General features: G+C 38.9%; 1 protein-coding gene across 1 annotated transcript in view; it reads right to left on the bottom strand.

The window, feature by feature from the left end:
- Positions 1-1,580: 1,580 nt before the first annotated feature.
- The window catches only part of LOC120461503 (NLR family CARD domain-containing protein 3-like), a 59,930-nt gene continuing 45,959 nt past the window's right edge, over positions 1,581-15,551 (bottom strand). The window contains exon 4 of the mRNA XM_089130941.1: positions 1,581-1,759. Coding sequence (XP_088987067.1) covers positions 1,585-1,759 — 175 coding nt within the window. The 3' untranslated portion in view covers positions 1,581-1,584. The remainder of the gene's footprint in view (positions 1,760-15,551) is intronic.

Below are 15,551 nucleotides of genomic sequence, written 5' to 3'. Positions count from 1 at the left end.
GAGTGACTCTGGGCAGATCCAATAGATTTGAACTTTAATAGTGAACCCGCCTACAAGGAAGGAAACGTTTCTCAATTGAGGGAGGCCAGACTCTATGTACAAATGAAATGTACTAGAGTCTGGTTGAACCAGGCTAGTAAAATGTTGGAAGATCGCAGTTTCACATGAAGCATTTGGAGATTTTTAGAGATCAGAGACTCAATGAACAACATCTCAACACTAAATGATGAAGACCACCTCATAGACGCCTGTCTCAAAAACAAGCTGGTGCATTTCGACGATATGGGAAAATAAAAGCTTGGGCAATTATTTGAAGTTTATGGTATTCGTTTTGTTCATATTACACTTTTATTGTTAGTGAATTAATTTGACAGACAGCATTCGCTGATGTTGATCAAGCTAGCGCCGTGAATTCACCGTGAGACACACGCAATTGACACTTAGCAAGCAGGTTAGTTAAGCTCTCAGATTCTGTCAATTTTATTATGCAATTCAAAGAATAAATACCGTTTTGGCGCTTGTACATGTTACACGACAGATCCCTAGCGCATGTGAACCGATCGTCTCTACTAGCTAATGGTAAAAGAACACGAACTCTGTTAAAAGATACGGTATGCTACAACTTACCAAAATGTATTCCTCATGCATAATGTCGACCAATAATTTTTTGAACTCTTCCCTGAACTGAAATGTAGTAATGGGCTGTATTTCCACACGACTGACATCAGGTTCAAGTACACACACAAGCCGGCGCGAGCGCGACTCACTCGTGTATTGCAGTTTGGCTGGTGCTAACGTTGCCCGTCCACATACCGCCTCCCATGGCCGGAACTGGTATTACGACACCTGCCGGGCCGGGGCTAGTAATTTAGCATGCTAATTCAGGTTAATATCTCGGCAGCACTATAACTTGTCAGTTTTTTAATGACACCATTGCACTTATTTCTTCTCATTCTTTTGATGCGTGTAGCTCATTTTTCGGATATTGTTACCTCAATTATTACATATGGCACCTTTAACCATTGACATTTCCAAACGTTTTGAAACAGTTATGACGTAACTAATCCTCGTTTCCTGAGATCATGTGACTTTGGCAGTTTGATACACACTCCGAACCACTGATTCAAAACAAAAGAATCAGAAAGGTTTCGTATCTTCATGAGGCGTGTTGCGAAAGTGCCCATCACTAGCGTTCAGTGGATCTTATTACAGGCAGATACTGATCACAGACTTTTAAAATGCACTTGTTCAATTTTTACAAGTTACGGTATATGCTGCACCAAAATTAGACATTTTATATTTTGTGAAATACAAACATTGAATTGAAAGCAGTTATAAACAGTTTTGTTCTGCCTCTACAGAAACTGAAATAATTATTGACAAATGATCAAAATTTCTGTCTTTGTCAAATATTTGAACCTTGAAATCACATGTTAATTATGTTTTTCATTGGCTGTTTCAGTTTTTTACTTCACAGTTTTGTGGCTCTGTGTGAGGAAAAACTGCTCTGACTCACAAGTCAGGATATATATCATCTAACATTAGTAATAAAGTAAAGTAATATTATAAATAAATGAGCAATACTCACGTCAGTGTGTTGAGTTGACAGTGTTTATCCTGCAGTAGAGCAGCGATCTGATTCACTCCTGTGTCTCCTAGTTTATGTCTACTCAGATTCAGCTTTCTTTGGAGAAACGGGTTTACACCCTTAACTCTATTCACATACTGACAGGCTTCCTCTGCAGCAGGACTCAAAAACCTGCAGAACAGTCAATTCAGTTTCATTTAATTATTGTTCTATAGACAAGCTTTAGTTAGTTAGTTAAGATGTAAAAAAATTCTTCTAACATTTAAATACACAAATAAATATAAATGTTAAATAAACTAGAGCAAAACTCAGCCCTAAAGCAAACTCATAAGAACAGAAAGGTCTCACTAGATCATGGTTTTTCAGTATGAAGATCGGAATTTGTTGCACACGTGTAAACATAAAAATCCGCAAGAGAACTGATTTTTTCATTTCCGATATGAGCCGCTTCCAAATGTGGTTTTAAATCAGATACATATCCAATATCTGGACATCCGACCACCGTCTATTTAATTACAGTGAAGTTATCACCTCATTGCTGAAAAATATAATGTAGCTTCCAGTAGCGAAGCTGTTTTATTTATAAAAGTCACGGGCAGAGGTTGAACATCAGCTCCTGAATATTTCTGTGTTTGCTCTATTTCTTTACAAAGATAAATATAGTTCCCACCTCAATAAAAAGCTGTGAGCGAGTGCATGCAGGCACGTCGTCAACTCATAATTAAACTTTAAAAAGCTATCTTTGTGAATAAACGGGTCATCCTTGCCTAGCAATTGCTTGGACTCTTTCTAGTTAATTCATTTAAATTCATTAAGAAAAATACATATCACAGGGCTTTATTTCACTCAAGAATTCTAGATTTAGAGCGATGGTGCCGGTGTGAGCGTGAGCGTTTGATGCAGACTGGCCCGCAAAATGCATAGATTTGCCTTCAAATAACTTGCAAACCATTTAATTGACGCTACGAATGTAATTTATCTTTGTGAACTGATACTTTATACAACGTCCTTAAAGCCTCAATTTAAAGCACTTCTTCTATAGACAAGTTTCCTGAGTGAAATGCGCGGGCCGCCATTAGCCTTTCACTCTGCCAACGACTTCCGGCCGTGTCTGCCATGCAGTTCCGGTTAGCGAGTTAGCGTCATTTACTGTGGTTAGCCTGCAGAAAAAGTCAACTATGGATGGTGTTACACGCAAACACGGCTCCGGGACATATTGTGCTGTTCGCGGTTGCAACAACTCGTGGCGATTGCTGAATGTTTGGTCGGAAGGAGTATGTTTCGACCATCAACCATGTACAAGGCGCCAATGTGGATGTGCTCCCCCGTATGCGTTGTATGAGAAACCAAAAACAGAGGTTGAATCTCGGAAGTGGCTAGCGGCTTTGAAGTTGAAAAATCCACCCAAAAGGCTGTTTGTTTGTTCGTATCACTTCATTGATAAAAAGCCCACAGAGGAAAACCCTTTCCCGGAACTTTGGTTGGGATACGAGCGACCTCCCCAGCGAAAGAGACGTAAACTCGACAGAAACACAAGTGACACGCAATCGGATGGTAAGTGTGTCTTGATATTTTTCTGGTCAGCTAAAGTTTGCAGCATAAGTTCGACTGTTGATATATGTGTGTTTGTCCTGTCTTAGTAGGGTACATATATTTATAGTTGATGCTGTTTGTCTTTTAGAAGTGTGCATCGAGCCGAAATTTAAAGATGCTGCTACACAATGGGAGGACCTAACAAAAACTGACCACAGCTATGCGGCAAAGTTGGACCACGTGAACAAATCGACGCAGACTGGGGGTCAGACTGTGGCTGATGACATGCTCCTGGATGATGATACATCATTGCTGTACACAGGACTGCGTCTATTATATTTTTTTACTTTAGTGAAAACGATGTTGCCATTTAGTAAATCATCATGTACTATTCCTGTTGTTGACCAAATACTGATGACCCTCATGAAACTGAGACTGAACCTTGTGTTAGGGGATGTGGCAAAGCGCTTTAAAGTGTCTAAAGGTGAAGTAAGTAAGGTGATTGCTCACTGGATTGATACATTGGGTGAGCAGCTTCAACCCATGGTTGCCTGGCTGCCAAGAAGTGTTATTCGCGCTAACATGCCACCATCCTTTAAAAAGAACCACCCCCACACCACTTGCATCATCGATTGTGCTGAAACGGCCATTCAGAGAGCTACAAACCTTAACTGTAGGAGTGCCACTTTCAGTCATTACAAGGGAACCAATACTGCCAAATATCTTGTTGCTGTGTCACCTCATGGGCTGATAATGTTTATATCAGAGGCCTATGCTGGTAAAAGCAGTGATAAGTTCATCACTATAAACAGTGGGTTTCTGGAGGCCCTAAGGCCTGGTGATGAAGTAATGGCTGACAGGGGTTTCACGATTCGAGATGTCCTACATGAAAGGAAGGTGAAATTGAATATTCCTGCCTTTACCCACAAGCGTGGTCAATTGACTAATGAGGAGGTAACGCGGACTAGACGAGTGGCCAATGTGCATATACATGTGGAGAGGGCAATCCGAAGACTTAAAGTTTTCAAAATTCTGTCCCAAACTGTCCCCATCTCCATGACCCCGAGGTTGGACAAGATTCTCATCATATGTGCTGCTTTAGCAAACATGAGGTCCAGACTCATCCGACTGCCACATGAGTCGTAAGTCCCTGTGAAAAGTAAAACCTGGGTTACCTGCAGGTTTTATTTTTATTGTACATATTCCTTATGTACAATATGTATATATTTATGTATGTATATATATATATATATATATATATATATGTATGTGTGTGTGTGTATGTATATATATATATATATATAGAAACTTTATTTTAAGGATCAGAAATTATACACTAATTAATGACTAGTAACTGCATTTGTAAGTAACTACTTAAGACAGTGCCCTGTCAACTTACAAATACAGTTATTAGTCAATAATTAATGTCTAATTTCTGATCCTTAAAATAAAGTTACTATCATATATATATATATATATATATATATATATATATATATACACACATACATACATTTCAGCTAGAAAAACCTGTGTAAATTTATTGTTATTGTACCCTTTCTGGTGTGATTATTGATAAGCCAAAACAGAGTTTTAACTAAGAAACTCTTGTGTGAGTGCTATTCTTTTTCTTATATTGTAAATATTGACACATGACAATAAACAATTTGTTTTTTGAGAAGAAATGATTTAATTTTTATTTATGCTATTCCATAACAAAGGGACAATTTCATTAACTCCTTAATGGCTGCATTTTTTTTATATAATAAAAATAAATACAGGAAAAAAAATTCTCAAAATATTACAAAAAGAAAAAGACTGGAATAAATTAAAATACATAAAATAAATAAATGAAAATAAATAAGAGTAAGTAAAAGAAAATAAATTAAATAAATCAGTTTGATAAAAATAAATAAAAGCTAGAAAGGATTGGTCACCAATTTGTGACAACAGGGGACAAGGGGGTAAAAAGGAATGACTAATCAACCCGTATACATAAGCAGGTCATGCTAATTTTACAACATTCATGTATCTGGAGCACAACTGCAGCCTTCCATCATCGAAGTCATCGACAACTTTTGGCAACATGTGGGTGAAATAGGAGTGCAGCCTTGAAATATGTCCCTCAACAAAGGTTTGGTCGTAGGGCACGTTGAGCTGCAGACATTCAGTGTTGCTCCAAATCACCAACAAGGCTTGTCGTAGGCCTGTGCAGTGCATGCCCAGTTGCACCTGCATGTAATATCCCTTTGGCCCATTGAAGGACAGATGGAATTCCCCTGTGGGCCTGCGTTTGATCTCACTGTTTTTAGCAGCAAGTGCTTCAGTAAGGGACTGGTTTTTGACTAAGACAGGGCACTTGATTTCCAGTAGTGTGTCTCTGTTCATGACACCATCCGGACTCGCAGCAAGCCATGGCTCACTTGGGCAAACCACCAAACCTTTCACATCGATGTCATGACCTTGGCCTTTCAGGTATTGCCTGGCGTGCTCTTCACCCTCTGCTCCTTGCCGGGTTGCCGGGTTGCCGCGTTACCGTGAAAGGTAGGATGGAGGTGTTCAGACAAGAATTTGTCTGGTGCTGTGGTAGCACGAACTGGCACATTCTTCGCTGTGCTTGCTGTTATCCGTACCCGTCGCATGTCATGCCACAGTTGTTCCCTGCTCTGTTCTTTTGTGTGCTGCTCAATGTACATACATTGGGTTGTGGTCATGTCAATGTATGTGGTGTAAAATGCCCTACATTTCTCACATTCAAGTTTTGTGTTGTGATCACCATGATGTAGGGGCAGTGGAGCTTTTGATGTCTCGGCAGACTGAGCAGGGAGGCTGGTGTTAAAAGTGAGCTGCATTAGTCCACTGCCAGGTGCAGTAAAAAGTGCCGCTATTGGTGTGGAGAGACAGTAGTTTTGCCATTCTTCCAGTGTCTCATGGACTTTTACCTTGCGACCAGGTGTAGAGACTATGCTGGAGGTGGATGCCTGTGATGCTGGTTGGTATAGATTATTTCTGCTGTGTCTTCGGAAAGACACATCTCTGATTTTTTGCTGCCCAGTATTGCTTTTTGTCCCGGCATTCCAGCAATTCTGCACATCAGTGCAGGCAAGCCCTGTCTTCCCTTGCCTCACAGCATTTTCTACCTGCAGACAGATAGAAACATAAAAACACACTTTTTAATGGTTTGAGCATCACAACACAATTGACTTCTTTTAGAGACAATATTTTGTAAATCAAAATAACAATGGTATGATGAAGGTAGAGCGTTTTTGTTACTTTTCAAAACAATTAATGAGCTCGGCCTGCAGCCATCAACATCAATGTTTAACACCTTAATGCCTGCATTTATTTAGACTTATATAAAACAAATCTGGAAAAAATATGAAAAGAATAATAAAAGAATAAAAGAAAATATAATGACATATTTAATAAATAAATAACATTTAATAACGTGATAAATGATAAGTGAGTAATATAAAACAATGAGTAAAAGCAAACAGATAAATAAAATAAATCCGTTTCATAAAAATACATAAAATAAAGGGTTTAAGGGGCTTGCTGCAAATTTGCCCATTTCATACGGATTACAGTTTTCTTTTGTTTTGATTTGTTCTGTTTCAAAGTATCGTTCCTAGTGTTTGTTTTATATTGGTCTGTGTCTGTAAATGGTTCACACACCAACCGCATTATCATTAGATAGGCTGAAGTAACATTTCTGTTTTGCGGTAAAATGCTATAGATTTGCACTCAAATACAGAAGGCTTATCATTCGCGGAAGTCAACACAGTCTACTCATTATTACGGAGACGAATGTTAGCTTTTCCTTAGAAAAAAAAGTAAGTTAATACCTTTATTCATTCCGAAGCTATTAATAGATATGTCAGGGGTGCACGCTCTAGAGCGTCATTCGACTTTGAAGGGTTAAACCATGCTTTTAGTGCAGGCAGGCTAGAGTGGATTACTTTTTATTTTTCTTACTTTTCGTGTTCTGTTATAGTTTAACATACGGATACATACAAACATCTTAATACAAGCATAAGATGGGCTAACGTACCTTCCAAAGCACGGCGGCAGCATGGCTACAGGAACGTCCAGGTCCGGCGATACAGGTACAGCCTGCAGTCTCCACATCTCCCGTCTTGGTCACCAAAACCCAGGCGTTATGCGCGGAATTATTAACGGACTGGCTTGGTTGAACGTCGGCCTTTAGGTACATTAAACTGCCCATATCGTGTACAAGTACACAGCCCACTTTGTTGGAATGGAGGTACTGAAACGCCTCTGAGCTTTTCAGGTTATTTATTGCATTCCCATCCACCGCCATGGAATCAATAAAATAAGAAAATATCTTCGATGTTGTGATGCTGGGCCATATTGACATGTTGTCCGCCCATGATGTTATCTTACTTGGATGTGGAATGGTCAAAACATTTTTAACGATCTCCTCGGTCGAATGTTGCCATTCCAAAGCCATGTTTACACCGCTACTCTACCTGCGCCGGAAGTTCTTGGCAGAATCAGGAAGTAAACCGGATGTGCCCGGGAAACTTGTCTATAACCACCATGGAGCAGGCAGTTACCAACAGGTTCATCGTGGATACTATACAACAATTGAAAGTTGAAATGTTTTCACACTTTGATGCAAAAATGGACAATATTCAGTCAAGCTTAACATCGATCCATGGCTCTCTTACAACTTTAGGCGAACATGTGGCTGAGCTTGAACACAGGGTCAGCTCTAATGAGGACAATTTATCCGATATACAAAAACGCCTGAAATCACTTGAGGGTGAGAATTCCTACCTGCGGGATAAAATGGATGCTGTCGAAAACCGAAGCAGGGCCTACAATCTTCGATTCATTCATGTCCCTGAAAAAGCCGAGGGGAAAAACATTCATGGATTCATCGGAGGCCTAATCCAACAGCTCTTGGGTGAGGATAACTTTCCGGTACCCCCAGCTATAGAGCTGGCTCACCGCTCCCCTATGCAACAGTCACAGAACCTCCTCAGTGAGACTCCTCAGTCTTCAGGATAAGTTTAAAATCCTACGACTTGCCCGTGAAAAACAAGAGCTCAAGTACAATGACAAACGTGTCTATATATTCCCGGATTTCAGTACCAGCCTTCTCCAAAAGCGTCGGGAGTTTGATGTTATCAAAAAGAAACTCCGTGAACTTGACATGAATTACGCCTTGCATTATCCTGCCACGCTCAAGATTATCTCTGATAGTAAATCAGTGCTGTGTAAGACCCCAGGTGAAGCTGAAAATTTTCTTCAGGAACTACAACTTTTACCTGAATGACTGACTAGCTTTGTTTTGTTTAAGGTAACATTAGTCTATGAACAGCAAGGTTTTGGTTGTTGTTGTTGTTGATGTGTGTTTGCTAATAGTAGCGCAATTGTGACTTAATTGTTTACATCTTGAAGATTTAATAGATGTGGAAACGACTTATTTTATTTTTATTTTTCCAACATCAGAATATCTAGACGGGATTTTTTTTTTTTTTTTTTGACTCTCTTTCGGCTTTAGGGCTGGCTTAAAATGAATCCCGTGACTGATAAACTTCTTATATTGTTGATTCTTATATTGTAAACTTTTCATTCTTGAATTTCTCACTATGAAGTTTGTATACAGGGAGATATTTTGGATATATATAAAGCATCTCCAGTTAATATTTTGCGGTCTTAGTCTGCATTATTTTTATTTTTATTTTCTTTGAGCATAGAGGTATGCGCGTGTATATGTTTGTGGGTAAATGTTTGTAAATATTTGTGTGATATGCTCTCCTCTCCCCTTCGCCCTTTTCTCCTCGTTCCATCTATCTATTTATTTTTTGAAGATCCACTATAGGTAAAGGTTTATTTGTTATTCATTTAAATATTAGGAGTTTGATACATAAAATTGATCTGCTAAGAGCTTGGCTTTCTTACAATAATCCTAGTGTTATCACACTTTCTGAAACATGGTTGAATAGTGATACAGTAGGTGGACAACCAGAATGTCGTTTACCGCCGCGGTAAATCTACCGCGGCAAAAATAAACCAGCCGTATTTCAAAGTCTGTGGCGAAATGACCACCAGGTGGCGCAAAGGGACATTTAGCGAAAGCAAAACGTAATTATGTAAAAGTAGCCTACATTTTAAATAGAATATAGCTTTAACTAGAATAGAAACTTTTAGGCTATAGGAGAACAGTTTATTAATCAAAAGTTAAAATAGGCCTATCTCGCAGTCAGCGAAAATAAAGTGGTGCTTTTGGAGAAATACAAATTTGTCAAATGTTTAATTTAGGTTTCCACTCCAATGGTATAAAAACTGATAAAGTCTCCAGCGAGAGTCTCCTTTCCTGATAGTCCTGTTTTTGATTGGATTAGCTATAAGGGAGACTTCCACCTTTTGTCTTTAATGGCTTTGGGATGGCTCTTTGGAACCAGAGTTCCTACCACCATCAGCATTTGAAAAGTTATGCTGATTCAATCGGATTGGTAATGGCCTCAGAGTAGGGTGTGTTCCTAATTCATTTGCATGCTTTGTTTCAGTTTCTCCCCCCTCAATGTAAACTCCTCCCCTCTAAATGTATAAATTGTAAGGGAATATTTTCCCTTAGTTAGACTATCTTAGACTATCTTTGAGATGACTACAGCTACGCAATAAAGAACTTCTGCGTGTAAGATACCTCAAGAGTCTCCTGGTCTGTTGCGTTGAAGAAGAAAAACTTCACTACAGATGGTGCCTTGTGACCCGGATAGAGAAATCTTACCTGAGTTAAGAACTGCAACAAAAGATTTCAACAGAGAAATCTTACCTGAGTTCCAGAACAAGATCAACAAAGCGGACTGAGTTCCAGAACAAGAACAAAAAGAACTTCTGACTGAGTTCCAGACTGAATCTTTTCATACAAGCAACGATTCGGTGAGTTTTCACTCTATTCGAAGAACCAGACCAGTACCAAAGTTGTGCCTCTGCGCCGTCAGAGAGTTATCAGACAAGCTGTAGTGTTTGATTAACTAAAGTTATCCTTTAAAAGTTGTCTTTTAAAGATGATGGATATCCTCTGTTGTCAGGCAGGGAAGATTGACATTAAATGTTAATATTTTGGGATCCTCTGAATAAGTCAGGGAAGTTTTGTGTAACGGAATAGTGCCTCTACGTTGCTAGAGAAGATATCCTCTAAACTTAGGGAAGATTAACATTACGTGTTAATATTTGGTGATAACCTCTGTTCACAGAGAAGGATTAGCATTTTTGTGCTAGTTATTGTGGTCGTATCCTCTAAAAGTTAGGAAGGTGAAATATCGTTTCCATTTTCTTTCAGGGAAGATTAGTGTAACATGCTAATAGTTCGTGTTTGTTTTTTGTTGTTTTGTGGTGTTACCCTCTAAAAAATGTATTTTAGAGATGAAAGTTTGATCCTCTGTACAAGCAGGGAAGGTTAGCATAAAGTGCTAGTAATATTGTGGATTTCCTTTGCTTTGTCAAAGAAGGTTTACAACAGTCGATCTGTGTAAACAAGTGTAGCCTCTGTTGATCAGAGAAAGTTAGTTGTTTTGTGTGATAACAAAGAAACTCACAAAATGGTTGTGACGAATGCTAGGTTGGTTCCTACAACTGAGAAAAGTGGCCTTGCCGCTCCATTGTGGTCAGATAGTGAATTTAAGTCATTGTTAGGAGAGCACATGGACTCCATAGTGACTCAGTCAGTCAGAGTGAATTTGACAAAGAAATTTGGCATTCACCCAGAAAAAGTATGGTCGATGGAAGATTGTAAAAAAGTGCTTGGAGCAAGTATTCGCAAGAACAATGTGAAAGCCATTATCTGTTGTTACAAAGAATACAGTTTATCCATTGCACAAGAGCAAACTAGGTGTATTGCTAAGTTAAATTAACAGAACAAACAATTGCAGACTCAATTGTCCTGTTTCAAGACAAAGGTGGGCCATAACCAGGCCTCAGCCAAATGTAACACTGAAGACCAACAGTCAGATGAAACTTTTCCTGACTTACAAGCATTGTTTGAAAGAGATGTAGACATCCCATCAGTAACAGATAAGCATGTAAATTCAGTGAAGGTGTGTGCTGCTAGAAAAAGACAGCAGGGAATTGAACAGTCAGAAAGTGTCCCTTCCAGTGCTTCTGTTGTTCAAATCCAAACTGTTGCTACAACGCTCGGACCTAGAGACATAGAGAGATTGTCCCAGAGTTTACCGCCAGCACGCACACAGTTCACTGAATTTAGAAGAGCATTGGTCAGCAAAATGCGTCTCTACGACATGTCGTTAACAGAAATCACACAGTTAATGTCTCAAATTCTAACTGAATCTGAATTCAACAGTTTTGAGTCTGCTGTTACTTCTGAACTGCAACATGCCAGAAAAGATGAATCAAGAGAAGGTGTTCTGAAAATCCTAAAGAATATCCTAGGACCCAAGATAGATTGGTCTAGAATTACTAACTGTGTACAAAAGAAAGAAGAAACTGTGAATGAATATACTGAGAGGTTTTGTCAGTCAGCTGTAACGTACAGTGGAATAGTGGATGATTCTGAAAGTGTACTCAATGACAAAGGACCACTGGTCCGCATCTGGTCAGATGGCCTTATAGCTGACTACAGAAGAGCTTTGCCATTTTTGGATCTGACTTGGTCTCACAGAACTCTTAGAAGTAACCTGGACAGGTTAACTGCTTGGGAAAGAGATTTTGATGTTAAGGCAAGAGTACAAATTGCAACAGCCTCTTTTAAGGTCAGCACAGAAAACCCACAGAAACGTAAATGTCCTAAGAGAGAGGGCAGGTGTTATTACTGTGGTCAGCCGGGACATTGGAGCAGAGAGTGTAGAAAAAGCAGAAAGAATTTTAAAGAAGGCAACCTTTTTGCCCAACTTCTCAGTTTGCTTGCTACTCTGAAGCCGCCATTCCCCACGTCTTTAAACGGGTGGGGCAGCTTGTTGCCGTGTTAACCATTTGGACTGTGAGTGCTTAATTTCCCCAGTAACTTACAACAGAGATAAAAGACTTATGTTTGTTTAACGGAACAAAAGGAAAGTGACTGTCTCAGCTTTTCCTTTGGGGGACTGCTTTAAGTAAACTCACAGCCTTAAATGTTATTCTACAGCACAGGCCTTTCATCAATAATAGTGTTAGGTCAGACTGTAAATGCCCACATGCAGTGTAGCAATAAGGAATGAAGCAAAAGTCAATTTTGTCACCTTTTCCCATTGGGGAAATTGGTTTAACTACCCTCACCCATTCTCACGTATGATGTCTACAACGACTGATGTTTTGTTAGAGGATGAAGGAAAAATAACTCATAATTGGGTTACGCAGATCAAAGTACACATGTCACAGGACAGGTCAAGCCATTAGAGCCTAAGTGGCATGTGCCCCATCAAGGGATGTTGATCGGCAGTATTGTGTCAAGGTAGAAAAAGCTTTGTATTATGTGTCGCATTGAAAAGGGTTCTGTCACATTGCAAAGTGTTCTGCAAAGTTCTGCCACCCACAGGGACATGATATTGACACGAGCCAGTGAGGAGCCAAGGGAAGAACCAAATGCAACAGGCTTTGGGGGCCAACCCTTTCGGTGAAGACTCCCTCATAGGTTTCCCCCATCCATTTAGTCCATCCTCACCTCACTGTGTTTTCTTTAGGTGTCTAAAAATAAGAAACAGGGAAAGAAGGAATAACCATAGCAGAACAACAATAGCAGACTCTGAAAAGTTTACAACCATTGTGTTTGAACCAATACTGCTCTCCTGTCTTTTGTTTTCCTTTTCTTCCTCTGTGCAGATACCACTTGATGGCTGTCCTGAGACCCATACACACCGACCCTTCACCTGTGTAGGAAGACACCACTTCCAGAAAAACAACGAGACCCACTGCCGGGCCAACTAGCATCAAAGAAAAGAAGAAAAAAAAATACACAACGCAGAGAAAAGACTTACGGAACCTTCAGTCATCCAACATGATCAAGATTGTCGTACTACTACCAAAATCCAACAAGACATTCTTGATCTCTCAACTGGATTAAAGAAGATGACTGAAGACAATTCGACATGGTTCGGAAACTTGATTGGTAAACCGTGGATGTGGATGAAGGAAATAGCAATTCTGCTGTTGTTTCTCTTATTAGCGTACAATCTATGTGTCCACAGTATCAAGTGTTTCATCCAAAAAATGAATTACACCTCTCACGAGAAAATCACCGTTCCAACCAGTAAAGACTATTATCCGTAAGAACTTCACGGACCCTAATTGCATGTTTGTTTTCTGTGTCAGCATGTAATTACAGAAAAAGCAAACACAGAACATGAGTATGTGCCTGTAACTAGCAAAAGTTACAAGAGTGAACTTTTAATTGTTTAAATTTGTATATAGTGTGGGAGTTATTTAGAACTCCCAAAGGGGGAATTGGAGAAATACAAATTTGTCAAATGTTTAATTTAGGTTTCCACTCCAATGGTATAAAAACTGACAAAGTCTCCAGCGAGAGTCTCCTTTCCTGATAGTCCTGTTTTTGATTGGATTAGCTATAAGGGAGACTTCCACCTTTTGTCTTTAATGGCTTTGGGATGGCTCTTTGGAACCAGAGTTCCTGCCACCATCAGCATTTGAAAAGTTATGCTGATTCAATCGGATTGGTAATGGCCTCAGAGTAGGGTGTGTTCCTAATTCATTTGCATGCTTTGTTTCAGTTTCTCCCCCCTCAATGTAAACTCCTCCCCTCTAAATGTATAAATTGTAAGGGAATATTTTCCCTTAGTTAGACTATCTTAGACTATCTTTGAGATGACTACAGCTACGCAATAAAGAACTTCTGCGTGTAAGATACCTCAAGAGTCTCCTGGTCTGTTGCGTTGAAGAAGAAAAACTTCACTACACTTTCAATGACGCTAGTATTGAGGAATGCGAAGACTGAAGAGCGCTTCTCTCGCGTGCGCACACTGACTGCTGAACAAACGAACTTCTGGGCTTTCGTCAGTGAGAAAAGTCGTGGTCGAGTGGTAGAACATTGGTACAATTGTTTTGATGACACTGTTTCGAATCCCGCATAAACATGTATTAAAATTACCTTGCATTTCTATTTTACATTAAGGAACAAATCTCTTCCAACAGATTGACTTAATTTACATCTTCAAAAGCAGTTATGATAAAAAAAAATCCATGTAGATAAAAAAAAAAAAAAAAAAAAAAAACATAACCAAGCTAAGCAAGTTGCGATTTGCCGGTGGGGTATTTCCCCCTCCACAGTAATCAATGCTATAATTCGCCTAAATAGACAATATCAAATATGTGTATATATATTTTTAAATATGCAACACGCACGTTTAAACAACAAATAGCCTAATAAAATCTGAACCAGCGCTTCTGCGCCTGTATTGACAGATAACATGCAGCGCGCGTTTCAGTTTCAGTGGCCTTAATAGCCTATTGTTCGACAAACACGGCGGTGGTGAATTGAATTTATTTATCATTCATTAGACCGAACACATGGCTGAGTGGTAGAGCATAGGCCTTCGGTTTTACCATTACAAACACATGGGTTCGAAGCTTGCTTAAGCATGGATTACTATAGTTATATTTTATATTTAGGCTATTAATGCAGAAAGATTTGTTCTAAAACTCTGTTACACCATTTAGTTTTTTTGCTTATATTTATAAAATAAAATGACCATGCATTTCTATTTTAAACTAAGGAACAAATCTCTTCCAACAGATTGACTGAATTTACATCTTCAAAAGCAGTTATGCAATATTTTAAATATTCAACACGCATGTTTAAACAACACATAATAAAATCTGAACCAGCGCTTCTGCTCCTCTATTTGAGAGATGTCAGTTTCAGTTTCAGTGGCCTTAATACATTGATTCATGGCTTTTTAAAATGTCACGAATTGTTTTGAGGTGGTTTTGAACGAAATATTGAAATATTGAAGTTTATAATTGAGTATTTTTTTGACACACCACGCCCAGTGTAGGCCTATTCTAAAATCAGGTTTTATTCTGGCATTAATTGTGTTCGACAAACGCGGCGGTGTTCACTTGAATTTATTTTTCTCATAACAGCTAAAATAAAATCATCTTTTAAACTGTAAAAGGTGTACGTTTTTGTGTAAAGTAGGCTTACACTCACAATAGGTTAACGACAAAACGTTTTCCTGCTCATGAGCGAATACTCACTGCACATATGTTTGGGCATTCTCCCCTAAGTCAACACATAGCCGAGTGGTAGAACTTTCGGTTAGAACATGATAATGACATGGGTTCGAAGCCCGATTCAACGTGGATAACTGTAGTTATGTTTTTTTTATTTAGGTATTTATGCAGAAAGATTTGTCTAGTTCTAAAACTGTTACACCATTTAGTTTTTTTTTTTTTGCTTGTATTTATAAAAAAAAATATATATATTTCCATTTTACACTAAGGAAGGAAC

The sequence above is a fragment of the Pimephales promelas genome, chromosome 5, assembly GCF_988280905.1.
Source record: "Pimephales promelas chromosome 5, fPimPro1.hap1.1, whole genome shotgun sequence".
NCBI lineage: Eukaryota > Metazoa > Chordata > Actinopteri > Cypriniformes > Leuciscidae > Pimephales > Pimephales promelas.
The sequence above is the reverse complement of the archived record's forward strand: the minus strand, read 5'-3'. Positions and strand labels throughout refer to the sequence as shown.